Source organism: Drosophila tropicalis, unplaced genomic scaffold (genome assembly GCF_018151085.1).
Source record: "Drosophila tropicalis isolate 14030-0801.00 unplaced genomic scaffold, ASM1815108v1 contig_1009, whole genome shotgun sequence".
Taxonomy (NCBI): domain Eukaryota; kingdom Metazoa; phylum Arthropoda; class Insecta; order Diptera; family Drosophilidae; genus Drosophila; species Drosophila tropicalis.
In genome coordinates this window covers 907,518-928,538 of record NW_027172367.1, presented here as the reverse complement: position 1 = coordinate 928,538, position 21,021 = coordinate 907,518, and the positions used below count along the sequence as shown (strand labels likewise).

At 39.1% G+C, this 21,021-nt stretch overlaps 1 protein-coding gene across 1 annotated transcript in view; it reads left to right on the top strand.

The window, feature by feature from the left end:
• Positions 1–20,291, top strand: part of sNPF (short neuropeptide F precursor) — a 28,099-nt gene extending 7,808 nt beyond the window's left edge. The window contains exons 2-5 of the mRNA XM_068300468.1: positions 19,056–19,183; positions 19,250–19,692; positions 19,770–19,988; positions 20,053–20,291. Coding sequence (XP_068156569.1) covers positions 19,075–19,183; positions 19,250–19,692; positions 19,770–19,988; positions 20,053–20,118 — 837 coding nt within the window. The 5' untranslated portion in view covers positions 19,056–19,074 and the 3' untranslated portion in view covers positions 20,119–20,291. The remainder of the gene's footprint in view (positions 1–19,055; positions 19,184–19,249; positions 19,693–19,769; positions 19,989–20,052) is intronic.
• Positions 20,292–21,021: the final 730 nt, after the last annotated feature.

Genomic DNA, 21,021 nt, shown 5'->3' with positions numbered 1-21,021 from the left:
ACTAACGCGATTTGCCACGGACCTGGCAAATCTTTCAAAGACTTTTAGCCATTTTTCTCCCGATGCTTCACAGCTGGGTTATTGCTCCTTGAAACTACCATCACGTGCACCCGGCCAACTCGTCAGCCAGCTCCCGTTCGAGTAGGTAAACAATTCTGAATCACGCCAAACCAATTAATTGATAAGCTCAAGACTGACGATAAAAGCAAAGAGCATGGCCTAATAAATTTCCCAGCAATCGATTACATCCACATTATCTGGCTAGATCCATATCTAATCCGAAATGAGTTATCTTATGTAGCCAGGGGTAGGCCAACTCCAACTCAAGCAAATGGCCCGATAAAGCAGCTCGATAATTGCCTGGTTTGGCTGCATGTTATTTATTTTTAGCCACACACAAATCATATAGGAGGTCGGAACATGTTTAGTCGTACAATATTAATATAGGTATGTACATAATACTACAAAATGTGAAATATGTAGCTAGTATTTCTCTTATCAGTTATCACAACAATGACGTACATTTTGATATGGGCGGGAGCAGCTCCTACTCATCGTTCGGAAAACCAACAAACCAATTAATGCATAATTAATTCAAAACAAAACTTTGCTTACTAGCTTAGTCAAAACTAATTAAACAACTATTTCACTCAGTTTATATGTGTGTAAACGTAAAGTACAAGCAGCCATCTATACTATCTTCCCGTGGGGGTGAGGGGCGCCAACAAAGTCCCATATTATTACAATAATTTTTTCCTCGAACGGGGTAAATTGTAATTCTGCCCTTGGCCCAAAGGCGTATTCAGTCCTAATTAACGGACAGCAAATATTTGCCAAGAATTTTCGTTTTCGCATCCCTTTGATTGGCGCTGAAAACCATGATTGAGTTCCCGAGAACAGTGCTTAGAGCAATTGAATATGTCAATGATTCACAAGGAAAGCATTGATTTCCAGCTGTTTAAATTAAAGATCTGCAATTAATAATTTATATTATTTAACGCCAAAGATTACCAAGTATAGAAAGTCATTTGTATGACCAACAGAGTAGGTCTCTGCGTTCTAGGCCCGTGTTAAAGCACTACGATTTGTTGTGAATATTTTTGAGTACACAGAGGACTTAGGTAAGCCTCCTAATGTGTCGGCATGCAAATGAAGTGAAGCCGCCGGCTTGAGCATATTTACATTTACATATGTATCTTATTGAAACATGTTTACAGTATACAAATGAAATTTACCCGAGGCTGAGCGGCTTCTGCTGTCTTCAGGAGAAGTCCATCAACAAGTGAGCACATACATAGGCACTCATGTGCGAGTACCTAAAGAACGGAGCAAAGAACATAACAAACATTCAAATTGACAGGGCATAAAAACGGCGGACGGAACGGAATGGGAGTCTCTTGCATTATAAGTAAATGCTTTTGGCCATTTTTATAAGCCATTTACTGCCTCGTTGTCTTTGTTATATTGTTTGCTTTCAATCAGCCACATCATCTACACACACACACACACACACACATATGTAGATACATGTGTATGAGTACGATAAACAAAGATAGGGACCCCTCTGTAGCAGCTTATCGGCATCCATATACTTATATAGACTATAAACATCTCATTCCCACCAATTGTAATTATTCTATCGAAATTAATGCAATTCGAGTTAAGATCCCAAAAGAAACAATTAATATGCTCAGTTGTAATTACATAGATGTGCTGGGTGTGAGTTTTTGTTGCTTTTTTAATTTTTGTGTTTGGTGGGCAGGGGCTTGGGTCTGCGGCTTTTTCTCTTTAAGCCTCGTTAAGTGCGCCTGAAATGCTGCATAATTTTTTGGGGGGCGTTATTTGATTTATGTAACAATTCTTGTGCCTGAATGGGTCTCCTCCATCTGAAAGATGTGATGGAAGGATGGTCGCAGGAGGAGGCATCGTCTGCCACGCTTGATTTATGTTCAAAATAAATTGAAATGAAAAGAAAAAACTGTGTCAAAATGGAAAAATGCAAAATGCTTGACTACTTGCTGGCCGACGAATTGAAATTATAAAGGAAAACATGGGCATTATATGTAATTAAGCATCTGAAAAGCATTTGAGCGCGTTTTCATGCTATTATGAATTGGAATTCAAAATTATAATTGAAAATTTTGATGGCAAGTTGAAAGGAATGCGAACAAAGGCCACAGAAGATTTCTTTCACGAGCCGCATCGAATTCGTTTTAGTTCATCAACATTTGAGAAGTCCCTAGCAAATCATGTGTCGATGTTCATCACAGGACGTCTTGCTGAATGTCATTTAAAACTAGACAACAGTTATGGGGACTAAGCCTGATTTACTAACAATTTCATATACATTTGATTTTTAGCCAAGTGTAATGTATTACATTTCTTTAGCAATTATCTTTGAGCTCGCATCTTTTTAATCTGAAATGGAGACAAATTCCTAATAAAATTAAATGGACAAGCGTGGTCTGTCAAATAGATAGTTCTTTTTGAGTACTTTAATCTCGAAAGTAATTAAAACATTTCAATGCCAAACTCTGGTCAATACCAGCCATTGAAAGAGCCTTATAAACGCCATTTACAACTTTACAGCCACTTCAGAGACGACCAAATGGCACAAAAAAAAAAAAAAAAAAAAAAATACTCCCAGTCCACACACCATCTAACACTCACACTCGCCCACACTCACACTCACACCCACAGTCATAAACAAGTGTATGACTATTTAAAAATGGCATTGCGTGTCGCACATAAAACGGCATAAAGTGGCCATCAAAAAATTGACAGAACATCTAGAGAGACCGGAAAAATTGGAGTAGTGGGGGGTGGAAAGAAAATGTCGAAAAATGCGGGAAGCTGTGTCGAGGGGAAATATGCATGGAGGTACAGGAGGAGGGAGAGGGCAGGATAGAGCAGAGGGCAGCCCTCGAGTGCTGACTGCAGAGAGCTATTAAAATTTGAAATTGAGAAAACATATTTCGCACATTTTCTACATCGTGTAAGCGCATTATCCCTATATGTAGGCAGGGATATTATGTATACCTACTCTATGTGTGTATGTACGTACTTGTAACAATATTTTCACAGTATATTAAATGCCATTCAGAATTTATGTTAAATTCTTTTTTAACTGCAATTTATTTGAAAATGAACACCGTGTCATAAAAACCGCACGCAAACAATTGCCCTTTGCCCAAGGGGAGAAGCATTTGACAACATTCCATTGAAAATATCAATTATCAAAAGCCATATTAATTACCATATTTATAATTTAATGACATTTCAGCAGGTGAGCTTGAGTTAATGAATCGCGACACTATAATCGCCTCTTTAAGGTTTCATTCGTGGCGCTCTGCTTTAAATTCTGAATGTGCAATGTGGGACTCGCGATTTACCGCCCAAGTCTGTGGCCATCTAATAATAAGTGAAATTCCTTGTAGTTCATTAAGCCCACTCGCCAGATTGGCCAAAAGCCGCAAACATGCGTCCAACTCATGGATAGACAATATTTACTACCATTACACATTAGAGGCAACAATTTGCATAAAATATGTTGGACATGGAAGGGGTAAGACTCTAGAATTTAGACGTGGGTTCGCCAGAAGTTTCTACGAAGTGCAAACAAATCTAAGATTTATTATTCAGCAATTAATCTATGTAAGTTTGAAGTCAAAGGACTCAAAGGAGTATCTGTGGGGAATTCAATGGGTTTTCAGTTTAAAGGAATGATTTTCTCTTAAAATTTTTAATTTCCTCTTTCTTGCGAGTAACTTTCAAGAGTTGATTCCAGCTGTCGAATTTAAAGTTGCATACTTTAAGGCTGCAAGCATGTCAATGCATAAGTTAGAGTTCGCGTTAAACCCTCGAGCCATTAGTTTGGCATGCTTTCTGCTCTTCTTGATGCTCCAACGAGTATATGTATGAAAAACCAAACAAAAAGCCATCTTATGGCTAAAAAAACGTTGCGTGGCTACGGGCGCTGACGTTTTGGCGCCCTTTTATCTGCTGCACTTTCTGCTATTGACTAACGGTTGCCTAGGAAAACTTTACACTACTATGGACAGTTGGCAAAGAAATGGGCCACATGCTGACGCATCTATGCGAAATCTATAACCCTTCAACTTTAGTCTTCCGCCTCGTTCTTTTTACCTGAAGGAGCTAATTGTTAGAGCAGAAGTTGAGGGAGCCGCCAATTGTAGCAGCCTCTTTTGACTGGAGTCTATTTATGGAAATAATGAAATTCAAATAATTTCCTATTAAACATTCTTTCGCCACGAAACCTCTCGAATATGCAACTTTCCGCTTTATACGCAGACTTTTTGTGCAATTTCCCGCACAATGCATATTAATCCTTTTCCTGTATTTAGTTTCCCCTTTCTCGGTGGCCCTTTAGGTTCGTTTGGAACTCGTTAAGTAAGCTCGTTATGGAGTCAAGCCTCTAAGGCCCTGGGCATTGTTTTGTGTTCGATAATTGGCATGCGGACGTTAAATGAAATTTCAAATAGAAGCTAATTAAAATTACATAAACTCTGTTGATCGATTGCCTTAAATTACTTGTATATGGCAACTGACTATCATTGCGAATGAGTGATTATTCCAAACTGGAAACATAGCTAGTAATCATTTTAATACTGGGACAACAATCTAGAATTGCCCCTGGGCTCCTTGGGTATGAGAATCCTAATCATCTCCTCATTTTGTTGTGACAAAAGATGAATTTGTTTTTTTGGGTCGACAAAGAAGACGGTTTCCGCGTGCTCATTGTTCAGTCACTCATAACAATCTGTCTGTTCTATTGTGTTGTTCGTTTTACATGCGACTGAGTGTGTTCCATTTCGCTAAGCGAGTGGGTGGGGTAAAGTGGGTATATTAGCACTTGAAGAAGAACAGACACGCTGAAACAGAAAGTGATTAAGGCAAAGTAGGAAAGCGAAAGGCGGTCAAGCACTTGGGAGACAGCTAAACTTTCTATAAACTAATTGTAAGTTTTACTCTTTGCTCTTTATATAAGTGGTTTAATCTGATTTGATCTAATAGAACGGCTTCTTATCCAGCAATCTATTAAAACAGTTAATTATGTCTTCATGGAAATATGGTGGCCCGCTTTTCTTTCCTTTACTGTCTTTTCGTAGGCAAACACTAAGCCAAACAAATTGGATAAGGCTCACACAAAACCCAACTATTTTAAAGTGAAAGTCTTATACCTTTAACTAGAGAAATCACTAGTCGCACATAACAAACTAACAAACTCAACAGTCATTTAAAAGACACAATTGCATTACATCTCAAGGACTTCTTATTCTTGATGTCACATCCGCTTTTATTTGGTTCAGACCATAGCTCAAAAACTGTGAGAATAGTTTGCATAGAAACAGACAGATATACAGACTGACCAATTTTATCTGGGTTTAAGTCGGCTCGAAGTCAATCTTTAAAGGACAGTACAAAAAGGGGATTAGGCTGTCTGTATAGCTATTTCAGAAACTACAAAGTTCTATCATCGACAAACTGCAGAAAAACAAGTCCAGAATTGCATTGTACCCTCAGTATAAGAGCCTTTGGAATGGAACTTGGTAAAGTTCTAAAGTTCTTAGTGAGCAAATCAAGGAAACCAAGAAGTGGAATTTCACCCGTCAAAAAACCTATCTATTGGCTCACCTGTCCAATTAATGTGTCCCTGATCAGGATTATACGAAACACCTGACTTAGAGACTTAAACAAAATTGGATTTAGAAGTATCTGAAGTACGTGGGTGTATTATAGAACATTATAAAACTTGCGTGAGTCAAAACTCGGTCGATTATTCATTTTCCACCTTCCCACACAAACCAGGAAAACTCTCGCAAATATGTGAATTATGTCTAGTCCAAATAGCTATCTAGCCTATTTGAACATCTTTTGGGCCCCAAACCTGGACCTGGGCTACAATGTCAAGTCAGGACAATTGCCATTGTTGGTGCCTAGCATGCCAAAGGGTGGAGGCAAAAGGAAAAGAAGAATGCCAGCGGCAACGGCAACGGCAGGGACACATTTTATTATTATGATGCGGATGAGTGGAAGAGTGAAAGGCATGTCAACAGACATGCAACAGCAAGAGCCTTCGCCACTCACACCTTCGTGTGTGTGTACGGCTTAGTTCATAACAGTAATTCATTCTCATCACCAACAGCTGCTCCCCCAACAGTAGCAGCAGGAGCAGGAAATGTGTCAGCTGCTTCTTAACTAACTGCACGTGTAATTTTAGATGCACATCCACCATGTCCTGTCATCAGTTATTGCGGAAAGGCGAAAAAAAAGCACTTTAAGCTATCTTTTCCCCAACGCCTGCCACTTGACGACCTTGAGAGCAAAGCTTAACCCACAAGAGCCAGTAGGTAAACTCAATCATAGGCGACACTAATTTATAAGCTTACCTGTTGCACACACGCAGACACCCTCGCACACATTTGAGGCAAGCCTCGAAGATCGAATGAAATTTCCAATCAAAGAGAATTGCCATTTTTCGGATGCCTTTGCCTTTGCCGTTGCCGCAGCCTGTGGCAAATTTAAAGCATATTTTTAGCTTTAACCTTACACATTTACCAAATTCAAGGGGTGAGCGAATGCCGATGCTGTTGCCAATGTAGATGGTGATGGGCGTGTCACATTTAACAACTTTAAGACACGTTTAAATGAGCAAATATTGACTTTTCTGCCCCAGAATTTGAACATATTGACCTGCGGGCGGCTGAGTGCGAGTAGTTTCGGTTTGGCTACAACTACCCCGACTAAATACAACACAATTCCAGTCCCAACTCCAAGTTACGGGTGCCGAGAGAGCCCAAGGCAACCTATTAATAAAACCAGAGAATTTCACACGCTTAATTAAGCTATCGATTAATGGAAACCAACTTTGGCTAAACATTTTTTCGGGAAAGCTTCCAAGTGTATGCTGGATCTGCAGCTGTAAAACAAACAAAGCACACAACTTTAGCTTAATATTTTTTGAGATCCATTTTCCCAATCCATCCAAGAGGTGCATAAGTTGTCGGTAGTGCTCCCATGGTATGTTGAAGTCAGCAAGCAGGATTCCATTGGCCCTTCTTATACAAAACTCTCAGTTGATTTCATGTCCCATCGTACTTCACTTAAAAGCAGTACATAAACATTTAGTTTAACATCTTGTTGAGTCATCCATTAACATTTATCCGATTCATACACTATGTATATATATATAGACAGTTATCTAGTCTGAAACTAATTTATATCTCTTATTTTATTTGGTGAAACAATGACACTTTATTTGAGTGGTTAGCTCTTTGCCATTCATTTGCCCAAATGCATTTGCATTTGTGTCTAGACAATTGTCAAACGATTTTCTAACCAACCATCTCCATCGCTTGACCACAGAGCATCATTCATTCCTTTATTCAGCCATTCAATTATAAACACACATGAGAGACTCTGACAAAACCCACTTGAAGTGTCCCTGTTCAAAATCAACAATGGGAGGAAAAGAGACAAGCGAAGACAAAGTAAAAACTATATTATAGCATCGCTACGGGTTGGTTATCTACGAATGTTCGGGTCTCCACTTGACCCGCGTGCCAAATGAAGGAGGAATGGGATTCGGATTCGGATTGGGAATGGAATGCATTCACGCGCATGCATGCTCGTAGTGTCCCGACTAGTGAACCGTATTGGCATTGAAACGGATACTGAGTTTGGGTTACCTTTTCAGCAAATGCCAAGTTTAGATACTTTTTGTCTGGGACAAAAGTTTCAATGAATGGGAATGTGGGTAACATGAGTTTATTTGTATTGATATATGTATGCATTCATAGTTTTGTCCTTGTTAGGAATGCCACTGTAAAATTTTTACATAATTCCTAGATAACCTGTCGTGCACTTTCGCTAAGCGAATGCTTACACAATTCATGAAGATACATTTGAATCCCTTTCTCAAAGGGAATTCAATTCAATTCAATGAACTCGACTCACGTTGCAATTTTATTAATGAAATGTCTCGGAAAGTCTTGACTACAAAACGCTGCTGGTAGCTGTATTAATTGCACACATACACATACATATGTATGTACATAAATGTGTATGTGGAAAATGAGAAGCATCGATCAAAAGTCTTGAAAATTAATTGAATGAGTTTCTACGCCCTCAAGTTAAGTGTCAATAACAATAACTTATGGCGAATGTGGGCGAAGCTGTTACCTTTTGTGGGCTTGCAATTATCCTAGGCTTAGGTTGGTGTGTGTGTAAGAGATTAATACAGCAAGTTACACGTATGTATTAAGAAGCTAAAGTGTAACATTTAAAAAACCCCTTGTGACCTCTTTTAGTTTCTTAGTCAATGTGATATTGCGATTTGCAATCAAATAAAGGAGGAAATTTTTAAACTTGTAATTCATTGCATAAAAAATATGTTTTCCATTGGATGTAAGAGCTTAGAGTCAACTTGAAATGAGCACAGACTTTGATGTTGCCGCCCTCCTTGTCTCCCTGTAGCATTTGCATTCGAAACTCAATTGGAAAGAAAGTGCAACATAAACCAACAGAACAGACGATGAATGGAACAACAGTGTCAGCTTACAGTTGGTACCCAGCAGAGCTTACCCGGGCGAAGAAACAGTGGCCATCTACTACTAAGTGCTTAGTGAGAAATTTGCGCAAATGAGTAGAGGAGAAGCAGCCACTTCGATGACAGACCAAAGCGAGCACAGTCCAGAGAAACCGAGAACTGAGAACCTAGATCCAAGTCCAAGCCATTCACCTCTTAAGCCCAACTGCATGCCACATTACAGTTTACAATTCAGCCAACTGACGCTAAAAATCACCCTCCCCTCATCAACCCCACACGCCGCAAACACACACCCGCTCATCCCATGGGGCGAGGCACACCGAGTGGCTCGAAAATCCCCAGCAATTTGTAGCAACAACTCGCATTACATTACAAAACGATGTGCAAATAGAAACGGGAAGCAAACGGAAAGGCACGACAAACTAAAGGGATTTGGCCATAATGGTCGCCCCAAAGTATGCTATGGTTTTACTTGGTGTTTGGCGAAGGCTTTATTTCGCCACTTTTAAATAACGCGCAAAAGTCCAAGAACAAAAGAGCCACCCCGTGAATGGCGCCAACTGGAGTGGCTGGCCACGCAAATTCGCTGCATTTTTGTTGCTCCAGTGCTTTTGGGTGCAATATTTGGGATTTCAATTGCAGCGAACGCATCCGCTTCGGGGCTGAGTATCCTTTATTCTTTGTGTATCCCCGGGCGTTAACGCTTTGAACAATCAATTGATGATTATTTTTATTGTTTTAATTGGGCTTGTCAAAGCGGTTAACCTCCTGCAATTGACAATTTTCAATTGTAATTGGATTTTCTATCGAAAACTCAAACCGTCTAAGAGCGCTGTAGCAGGGCAATTATCGCACTTACGAGGGCTGTTTTGAATGTTGGGTATAATGGCATAGAACAATCCCATCTAATTTAAAAAAACAATGCTTGGAAATACTCATTTAAACCTTTTGAACCTTCTTTTCACATTAAAGCCATCTAGAAATTGCCATAATTCTGAACATTTTCATATTTTGCTTTTGTTATGCTGCCTCTCAAGAGAAATGGTGCATAAATTGATTAGCATTAGCCCGAGAATGTGCAACAATAAAATGTTTGCTAAGCTGGCCATTAGCCGCATTACAAGAGTAACAACAAATCATGAACAAAAAACAAACCAAACCAAAAGGAGATAGGAGGCGCCTTGTGGCTCTTACGGGAGTTCCCCAGTGCCGTCAGCAAAAGCAAAAAAAAGGAAGAAAAAACCTCATGTTTGACTACACAAAAAATACATTTGTCTGTGCGTACATTTCGGAGCACGTTCAGGCCCTTGCCCCAGCTAGTAACTTGGTTTCCCCCTTTTAGAAAAATACTCGTATACAGTCGCATACATGAATGTACTTACATATTACATAGACACAAACATTCTTACATATATGTAAGTATGTAAGTGTATCCTCTGGGAGCTGTTCTAGTTATTTCCTTTGCCAGCTGAATCCTGTCGCTGTTTTTTCAAGTCCGAAATCACATCGGGCGCTTTCTCGATTAATAATTCAAAATGTCATAAATGATAATTAAAGTTTTGCATATTTCGTAGAAAACGAATTTAGTCGAATTCAGAAGTCGCAGCTGCTGCATCTTTGGGTTTCAATTTGAATGCCGAAATGTGGAAATTCGACTAAGGAGAGAGTGAGAGGGCGTACCTACTCAGTCCGGATATGAATGATATGGAAGAATGGACGCTAATTAAGCAGCCGCAATGAACGAAGGAGTGAATAAAACAGATTTTAATTATATTTTCTAAATAATTGCGTTGGAGTGAAAAGGAATTTTATTCGTTCCCGGCCAAGTCAATTATGAGAAACGCCTCAAAGCAGACTAGTAAATTTTTTTTATTTGTTTGTTCTTTAGTTGTTGTTGCAAAAGTTTTTTTGCCTCCTCGAGGCTGAAGAGGATGACAGCAACAACAACATCAGTGAGAGTGACTTTTGTCATTTCGGCCATGCAAATTGTAGGCGACACTTAATTTCATTTCGCAAATACTTTTGCATATTTTTAGGCGTGACTGACTGAAGGGTTGACATAGAACAACAGAACAACTTAACAACAATTTTAAATTGTTTGAAAAGTTTGGAAACTGACTGAGAAGAGCATAGTTGTTGTAGCAAAGGAATGATTTTTAAATTAACCCAAAAGCAAATCTTTTCTTCTTTCTCTTTGCTTAACCTCCATTTCCATCTTCCATTCAACTTTAAGATACTTTAATTTCGCGGATTTTGCATATATTTGTATGTACATACCGCAATCGACTACAAAGTAGATGGATTTGATTAAAGCTGATTATATAAATAGAGCTTTCCGGGTATGGGAAATAAGTATTTGGAGTTTGGTAGATTTTTGCTCCTGGAGGACTTTTCGTTTATTTATTCTCATCTTGTTTCCAATATATCAAGTTCAACTGAATGAGAATTATGCATAAAAATGGAACATATTTTATTTATTTTTCTACCTGTATCTCGGAGTTATTATTATGTAGGTTGATGTGGAAGCTCAAAGTCAAGGACGAAAATAATCATTTCTGTAACTACAAATTGGGAAAAGTGTATTGCCTCAAGTGAGAAAAAGCCTTCTAATTCTGTTAATCAAAAAATCAAGCTTTTCATTTTTCACATAAACAATTATTTAATTAATTAACAGCTGCTTTCCTGACAGTTTACTGCGAAACTGTCGCTTGTTTCACGCTTCAATGTACAAAAGATGTTAATGGTCTTCCGATTATGTGACAGGCCGACACTTTACACTGGAATCTGCTCGTTGGGGATTGCCACCCAAGAGAATTATATGCAGACCCAACAATAAACTGAAGTTTTGGTATATTTAATTTGGCAATTTCTGACTGGGAACAGCAGTTCTCGTAAGCTGTCACAGGGATTTGGTCCATTTGATGGCGTGTGTAATTACAGCATCGGAGCTGACCACCGCGACTCATCACTAGTCGATTGCAAGTTTTGTGCCCGCTTTTGAGAAAAAAAGGTCAAAGGCAAACGAGGCCAAGGCCAGAAGAATGAAAGCCCACTAAGCTCTATGTCCACCAATGTGATTTGGAGTTGAGAATTCGTATTGACAAGCCCAAAAGGAACGAAACAAACAGTACTGAAGGTCGTGCATATCAAAGAAAAGGTTATTTTAAGTTGAAACATTTGACAGCAAACTTAAATCTAAATGATGGAAACAGTTCGCTCTTTAGAAGTTGATGGAAAAGCGCCTTACAATTTCAATACTTATTTATACCCTAACTGGGGAGATTATAATTAAGTCACATGGTTTGTCTCACATAAAAAGAAAGCAACAAATTGGGAAATCTCGAAGTTAGTTGAAAAATGACTTGGAGTTGAAGAAAATATAATCCAATCCTATGGGATTTCTCTTAAATTTGTCTTGGATTTTCTTACAATGAATTGTTCGATCTGATGAAATTTGAAATCACTGTTGTTTTTGAAATAATTTTGTGAAATATAATTGAAAGGGATTCCAGCAGTCGGACAACCGTCGGACCGCATAATCTTTGGAGCATGGGAAAGAACATGGCTTATATATTTTTTATCAAATCCCCTTAGGAATTATAAATTTAAGTAATTGTGAACGGAGCTATACAACTTGACTCTCATTATCTTAACACAACCACTAAGCTGATTCTTAAACAAAAACACTTGACTTGACTTCGGCTGAAGGGAAGGGAGGAGGAGACGAGCGGCTTACACAATAAATGAAGGCCCACTTTTTGGCATTCATTTGTAATTAGGGCATAAATTTCAATTTCACGCTTGCCACAACAAAAAGACGGACAACTTGGCCGTCTCTTTGTTGGCAGCTTTCCTATTCTGAACTGTATTTAGGAAACATTTTGTTCCGGGGCCAGGAGCGGCTGCCTTACACCTCGTGGCTGCCGTCGATGGGGGCATTATGTTAATGCCTTGCCGTGAACAGCAAACGTTGGTTGTGTTTAAGAAGCTGCTTTATCTACGGTTTTCAATAAGTTGTCCTTGTCGATTTATGGGCTTACTTTATAGGCTTTGGCAACGCAAACAATGTGTCGATGGCTGATAAGTGCAGGTGCAGTAAATTAGACAAATCCGTGTCTGAATTCAGAATTTAAAGGTCACTTTCTCTTTCAATGAGCCTCTGCAAATGTTTGGCCAAATCTCAAACCAGACGCAAAACTATTTATTATTTGATTTGGCTTTCACTTTTGCCCTTTGTCTGCAGACAAAGTTGATGATAGTCTAGTGTTTATAAATAAAGCCATCATTGCCATTATTATTATTATCATTATCATCAACGTGCACGTCCATGGCGTAGCCAATGTCGTTCCTTTGCGTGCCATGAAGCTCAATGGGATAAGCGTGGCCAGCAGCAATACCACCAGCACCAGCAACTAGCACCAAAGCAACACAGTTTCGCTCCAGGATTGTCCAGGGGGTGAGGCCGGAGGGCGACACCGCAATGAAGACGAGGTTTTCAATACCGTTATTGGCACATCGAGTGCACTTTGTGACAGCTAGTTGGACGTGGGCCAGACGAAGGGCGGCAAATGGAAATGCTGAGATTAATTGCAGCATTCTGTTGATTATGACGGATAATGGGGCATACATCATGCGTATGAAAGACATGTAAATATGGTTCTAAACGCAACATGATGGGAAATGGTGTGACTTAGACAAGTCCTTAGACTTGGACAAGAAAATCCCTTATCGACTGCTAATACAATATATTTTCATTCCTCTTTAGAAGCCTTGGAATACAAGAATCATTGGTATTTTTCTAGTTTTTCTTTCCATAGTATTATTAACAAGAAAATATTGAACTCTGAAGGATGTCTTAAGTACACGGTTTTGAAGAAAGAATGAAATGCATTTTATACTGTCAAGGTTAAAGGTAGAACTTAAACAGCCTCATAACACATATAAAACTGTGTGGGCTAAGACTGTCAGCTTAACTTTGGACGTTGGGTTCCTTAACCCACACTTTCCTTCTCCCAGGGCTGTGTGGGTCTAGGGTCTTGAAGGAGCTGTCTCTGAATTAGACAGATTGACATTGCAAATGAACTTGTCTCGTCGTGGTGATATGTACGATGCCCACTTCTGGTTAATACAAATATAGAGTATATTTTTAAAAAGGTATCAAAACTTTGAGTCCTTCGTGGAAAGTGGACTCTAGAAAATTTGCAACTATCCAACAAATTCGTATTGAATAAGCTCCATGTACCCTTGATTTCCTTATAACCCGACTCGTGTCGATTATCTTCATACCCCGAGGATACGTTCTCCTAATGTGGCTAGAAATCCTGGCCCTGTTTAACCCTTAGCTCCACGTTCCACTGTACAACAAACTGTTGCCACAAACAAACTTTTTTCTGATGTAAAGCAAACAGTTGCTTCCTGTCGAAAAGTCAGAGACTCAAAAGAAACAGAAGAGAAAAACAACATATATTATCTACTGCAGATTACGAGCGGGCCAAGTCATGAGTTCACAATGCTCATGCTTTGATAATGAAAAACATGTTAAAAGATGGCAAACAACTTACAGTTAAGCTGATTTACCAAACCCCCAGCCTATCCACTCCCCGTCCACACACGCAGATTTCGCTTTAACATTTTCCGCTTGAAAAGGTTATTAGACGCCCTAAAAAAGACATCAATTGTTTCGTAATTTTAGACATTCTTCGACTCGCAAGGATACACAAGGATGCACGCAGGGCGAAAAGTATATATTTTGTTAGATTTTTCATAAGCCCATTTCGGAGAGAGGATGTGAACTGGCGTCAACTCCGTCTGAGCAGCATTTTTGAAGTGGATATTGATGAATTTATATTGGATTTGGCTTGCCGCTGCCAAGCTTGCCTGTCCCGCCCGGTGTGGGCCTCTGTCACTCTTTTTGGCTTTATTTGAGCTCAGAGTGCTTATTTGTTGTTATTTGTAATTTGAGTTTCGTTTTTTGGTTTTGGACAACAGAAATTGATGACCCATGTGGTCTGTCGACTTTCAACTTGGTCTGCGCCTGGCTATTAATTTTAGGTGAATGCTGACCAAGAGGCGAAGCCAAAGTCTTAAATTAAATTGCATGGCCCACGTGTCATTTTAAGTTTGATTCCAAGATTATGCTGGAATGGAATAAAAAGAGATTATGCTAACCTTATATATGTATAAATATATTCAGTAAAATGGAACTAAAAGCCGTGCAAGAGGCTTATGTAAATGGCTTTAAAACGGGGAACTTCCCCAAAAGGCAGGTCCTTTGACAGAAGTATGAATTTATTGTTAGTCATTCTCTTTTTCTACACATCTTCACATGGAGTATATCCATTTAAATCACATCTTACCAACATATAGAGGATTTGAGTATATTCAAGATGAATCATCGGTGGACACTCAAATGTATTTTACAATTGTTCGCTTCAATCTAAATGCCAAATGATTATAAAATGTGTGGAGAACCTAGTATAACAGTACAATAAATGATTGTCTAAAGAAATTAACTTTATCTGAAATCACTTCAAAGTATCATATCATATTTTATTCTCCCATAGATAGCTTTATCCTTGCCAAAAAGTATCTACAAGTCGATCATGATTAGTTAACTTTCACGTTTCTATTTGATTTGCTAACCGACACATACTTATTGACATTCCAGATGTCTTGTTGTTACTACACACAAAAAAAAAGATGAAAAAATGGACAAACAAATTGTGGGGATAATCCTCCGTTCGGTCTCCCAGCCCAAATATCCTCGCCACTCTAAAATGAAAAGCCATCGAGAACGCTGTCGGGGATGGCTTCTCCTCTTTGTTGTCGCCTTATTCGAATTCCGTTTTTTCTTTTTTTAACCCTGGGACATCGGGCCAATCAATCAAAGCGAAAAAGCTTTGCATTTTTGACAATCAAGTCAATTTTCATGATCAACTTTAAGTTTTGGGCACCTTTTACGGCAACTTCAGGTGACATCCGAACACATGCATTTTCCCCTAGGCGCCAAAACAATTTGAAAAAGTTAAAAAAGCGAAAAAGAAAACATAAACAGAAACCAACAATTGAGAATGGCAATTTTCATGCTAAACAACAAACGAAATTACATTCATTTCCGGCCTTCCGGCATCACGTAGCCACTGCCCACAAAGTTTACCGAATTTCCAAACTTCCGGCACGACAGAGTTTCCAAGAGCTAATCGGTGAATAGATGATAGGGGTACAGGCAAGACGACAACAGGAACACATTAGGAAGCGTTACTCCGTCCATAATTGGATGAGAGACAATTTGTTGGCATTGTGCATTGGGAGAAAAAAGAGGCTCATTTAGGCTTACTTTTTGCCAGGGTATGATTAGAAGAAATCTACATATTATTAAGAACAAAAGCAGGATGACTGAAGACTTCCAGAGAATTCAGAAAATATACACATGAAAGTACGTACATATGTGCATATATTTATCGTGTATTTATAGAAATGTTTTATGTCTTGAATTGAAAAGGTCAAACAATCAGGAGGTTAGAAGCATCAGACTTCAGCTGGGGTCTTCAGTTTTTTTTCCACTTATATGGCAAATAATTCATGATGTGGTAATGGAAATTAACGTAAGGGCAGGCGAGTAATGGTTCCCACGATTAAAGCCTAACAACAAATCAATAAAAATGCAATTTCAAAATGCCTTGACTTAGACAAGAAGTAGACAAGGAATAAAGGACGTGTCCTCGCATGCATTCCAATTGATATGCAAAAGTTGTGGTTGTTAAATAAACCCCTTTGACATTTTATTTTATTTCTTTGCACTTTTTTGCTGAAACATCATAAAGTAGAACAAGAAAATGTCAATTGAATTATTTATAAGTAGGTGGGGCGAAAGGGGTAAGTCTTGAAGCCAAGGCAGGTTCCACCTTAAACAAGCCGAGGCAACAATGTGCGAAGAGCGAAAACTCTTGTCGTGTTCTCCGTGAACAATAACGTGAAATGAGTATGGGAATATGCACTTCCCTCGCAGATACAGACGGGGCGACTCAGACACTCAGACAGTTGGTCGGGGCGACGCTATGACAAACGACTTTTATGGAATGGAGAGGAGAAGATGTTGCTGCTTTTGTTTTGCTTAGGTAGCAGGCGGAAGTGGAAAGTTAAGCCTTTTAAATGCAAAAGCTAAAGCAAAAGACTTACTCACTAGCTCATCGACATTCTTTGCTTCTTGGGGCGTTAAGTGCATTCGAGATATTTTGCTTAGATCCATGCGAGTTGCAAACGTGATACTGTGCGTATACGTGATGACAGAGTGTGCGGAAATTTAGTTGAAGTGTTAATCCTGAACCAATGAAACTAAGAAACCCAATTAATATTGAAGCAAAAACTAGGTTAAATGCGAAAACCAGCAAACATTAAACAAATGATAAACTGTTTAAGTTTGCCAAAGTAATGTGCCAAAAAGTATCCTAGTTTTTGAACTCAATTCGTTTGAGTAAATTTCCCTGTTTAAATACAAATAAGTTAGTTCCCCTGTCACAATGTGATAATATGCAGCTTCGTAACATCGTTTACCCTAGAGAAAACTCACCTAAACTTTAGCATAACTTTACCAAATCACTATGCCTGGCTTTCCCACTCCCTCAATTTTGTTTTTGCCTTTCTTTTCTCCGTCGCGTCTGACTGTTATGGCAAAAAAATATATATTTTGCCATCGCAGCCAGCAGTTACCCGTATGTAAAAACGTAATAGGAAGAGGGCAAGTTGGAAAAAGACATGTAATCTACATTGGATGCCACTTTTGCGCCTACACTGATACAGCAGCAACACCATGGATAGAGGAGTGCGTGAAATGCAAATATTTTGTTGTCCTCAATGTGTGAAATGCTAGAAATGGTGCGGACTGTAAATTTAATGCGCATCTGTGGCTCCCTTCGCTTGCCATTTAATTGTTCAGTAAAGTAACAGCAATGGCAACAACAACATCTCGTCTGGTAATAAGTTTAAAAAAGAATAGACGACAAGACCATATTTACAGCTAGCAATTTGCTCTCTGTTTAAATGCCTGTCAAAAACTACCCACAAGCTTTTCGCCCAGGGCGTATGATTAACGCCCGAAAAAGTAGGCAACGCAAAGCCCACAAAATGGCAGCCACGGACAACAACAACAAAATTTCATCAAATATGTTGATAAAACACAAAAGATTACGCTTAGACCAAAAGGGTCGTCGACAAAGGGCCAAGGGACCTAATGTATTTGTCAAAACGTTTTAATACCATGTCCCATGTCCAGGACCTAGGCTCGTGTCTAGGGGGGACTATAAAGCTAGATGGCTGCCCAGTTTGGGTCCAGAGTTTTTGTAACCATTGTCCTCCATTCCGGCCCTTCTTATCCATCTATTGCTTCTTCTTGTTGGCCACAAATGACCTTATTCGCACAGCCAAATAAAAATTGTTAAATAAAAGGCAAATAAAAATGTGTGACACACGAATCAGAGAGTGAAGAGAAGCGAACCCAATAGCAACCTGTTGTGCGTGTGTGTGCTTATATACGTGAATGTGTGGATAGATGTGTGTGTATGTATGTTTTTGCTTGTAGGTGTTATATGTATTAGTTTTCCAAATGCCGCAAAATAGGCCATTTAAACGTCGCCAATGTCTTTTTACACTTCATTGGCTATTCGTTGCCAAATCACACTAGCCAACACAAATTTGTGCCAACTTATTGGGCATTCGCTATAGCGATAATTTGTTTGTTGTCCTGTGCATTCGATTCTGTTCAATTTGGATTGAACAATGTGTTAATAGCTTTGCTTATTATGTGCCAATCTCTCACTGTTACACTTCAATTTTCTTGTCATGTTCAATTTGTTGTTCTTTTTTCCTGTTGTATCGAAAATCCTACTTAAGGCGAAATGCCCAGATGCCAGGACAATGACTTGCCTTTAGCCAGTGTTATCGTACTGTAATATCGCATAACTCATTCGTCATTTATGCAGAACAGACCGTGGGATAGACACACGCAGACAGACGGTCGGAAGGACAGACGGATAGAGAGGGGAAATCAACAAGAAGGCGATGATAAATCACTTTCAATTTTGACAAACGTCACAAATGTCGCGTTGCCTAGGAGCACATTTCATCACCCACCCACACACACACACATTCAGTTTCTAAAATTTACATACTGACTGGCCAGGCAATTGGATGATACTTCCGTTCTTGGGCAATGCCAACAAATCATCTTCAGCCAGACATTTCCGAGTTATCATCATTGACGAAGAAAACGCACAAAACGCAGGGCAAAAAAGCAAATTGAGTTAGAACAGAATTTTCTTTGGGTGGGTGTCATGATTTGAACATAAATTTCCATAAAAGTGTAGGATTATAAGCTAATCATTTGATTCCAATTCGGAATATTCATCCAAATACGAGTCAGTATAGATAAACCGCCCACGAATGAATGAAATTCAAAACATTAAAATATTAAATTTCATTTTCATTGCAGTCTTTCAGAAAAGATCATAATGTTCCACTTCAAGACACAGCAGCTTTATGTAGGATACGCACTAGCATTCTTCAGCTTGACCCTAATGATGCTCCAGCCATCTTCCGCTGAACTGAAATCAAATGCAGGTGATTCTAATGCATCCGCCATGTCACAGAACGAACTTAAAAACTTTTGCAATCAACATGTTTCAGCTCCTATAAACAATCTGTACGACAATTTGCTGCAGCGTGAGTATGCCGGCCCGGTGGTCTTTCCCAATCACCAGGTGGAACGCAAGGCTCAGCGTTCGCCATCGTTGCGCCTTAGATTTGGTCGCAGTGATCCGGACATGCTGAATAATATTGTGGAAAAACGTTGGTTCGGCGATGTGAACCAGAAACCAATTAGGTCTCCTTCATTGCGTCTACGTTTTGGCCGGCGCAGTGATCCGAATTTGCCGCAGATGCGCCGTACCGCCTATGACGATCTTTTGGAACGGGAATTGACATTGAACAGCCAACAGCAACAGCCGGCGGCAACCGACGATGCGGTCGACTATGATAGTCTCTATGAAAGAGTTGTACGCAAGCCCCAGCGCTTACGATGGGGACGCAGTGTACCCCAATATGAGGCACCCCAGCTAGATAACGAGCAGGTGAGTCTTGACTAGGGGAGGAGACCAATGACAATACAGACGAGTTTTATCTTTGAAATCTAAATTTTCTTCAATAGTTGGAACGCAATGAACTATACAATTCCCTCTTAAGTTCTGAAAAGATGCGTCGAATGTTGATGGCCTTGCAGCAATACGAATCGGCCCCCACTGACCTGAGTGATACCGAAGAAGTCGAAGATGATCAAGACACTTCCGAATTCCAGCGCGAAGCCCGGAAACCAATGCGATTGCGCTGGGGCCGCAGCACTGGCAAGGCTCCCACCGATCAGGAAAAGGTAAAATTTAGTATCGCTTTCGCCCAAGAGGCCTTACTCAAATCATCCAATCCCTACTCTTTAGCACACAGCAATGGGAACTAGCGATGAGACTTCTCCGACTGCCTCTGCTACCAAAATCCACAACTAAGTTGAATGCATCTTCTGGTTACCATGGCAAGGATTTCGTGATCTGATAAATTGCAAGCGAATGTGAAAACTGAAAGCCAAAATAAGATTTTAAAATTGAATGACGGAAAGAAACCCTAGTAGAATGTAGGCAGGCAGACAGCAGTCAAGGGCTTGGGCTAACATATATATATAAATATATACTTTTACATATATATCTCTTATATATATATATATATATATATATATCTACATTCACATATATATCATTAATGTCTACTGTTTAATTTTGTGCCGCTTTTAGCTGCAAAGAAAACACATTATTCCATAAACTTTAACAGTGGGCAGACACACACACAAACACAATTGTATATGTATCTTAATATTTGTTAAAAGTCGAAAGTGAGTATTATTCTTTTCTGTATCCAATATCCAAAAGCGTTCAATTTGAACAGAAAATCTATTTGCTGAAAATTCTTAGGTACTTATTGTTTAAAGGACATGCTCAAACACACAAATTGGAAAGGTGTCGCCCAAACTCTCAATTCAACTAACAAATAGATGTATGTATATAAAGTTAGAGAAAATTTGTTATAAATTCAATTGATGTACTTTAATGTTATGATCGGAAGATGAATGTTTCAAAAACATTTAGCGAGCGGCCCCCGGAAGGTGTAATATCTGCAACAATTGTTAATAAACATATATTTCATTGCCTAAAATTATACATACATACATATGTACATATGTATATGTATGTATTGTACCTAAGGTCCGAGAATTGCTACTATATAAAGGGTTCGAATACGAAATACTTTTCTCGAGCCTTATATGATTGATTTAGTCGTTCTTTTGAAACAAAAGTGTTGTTATTTGGATTTTAGTTTGAGTATTGTTGATCACGAACCCATTTATGTAGTCACTT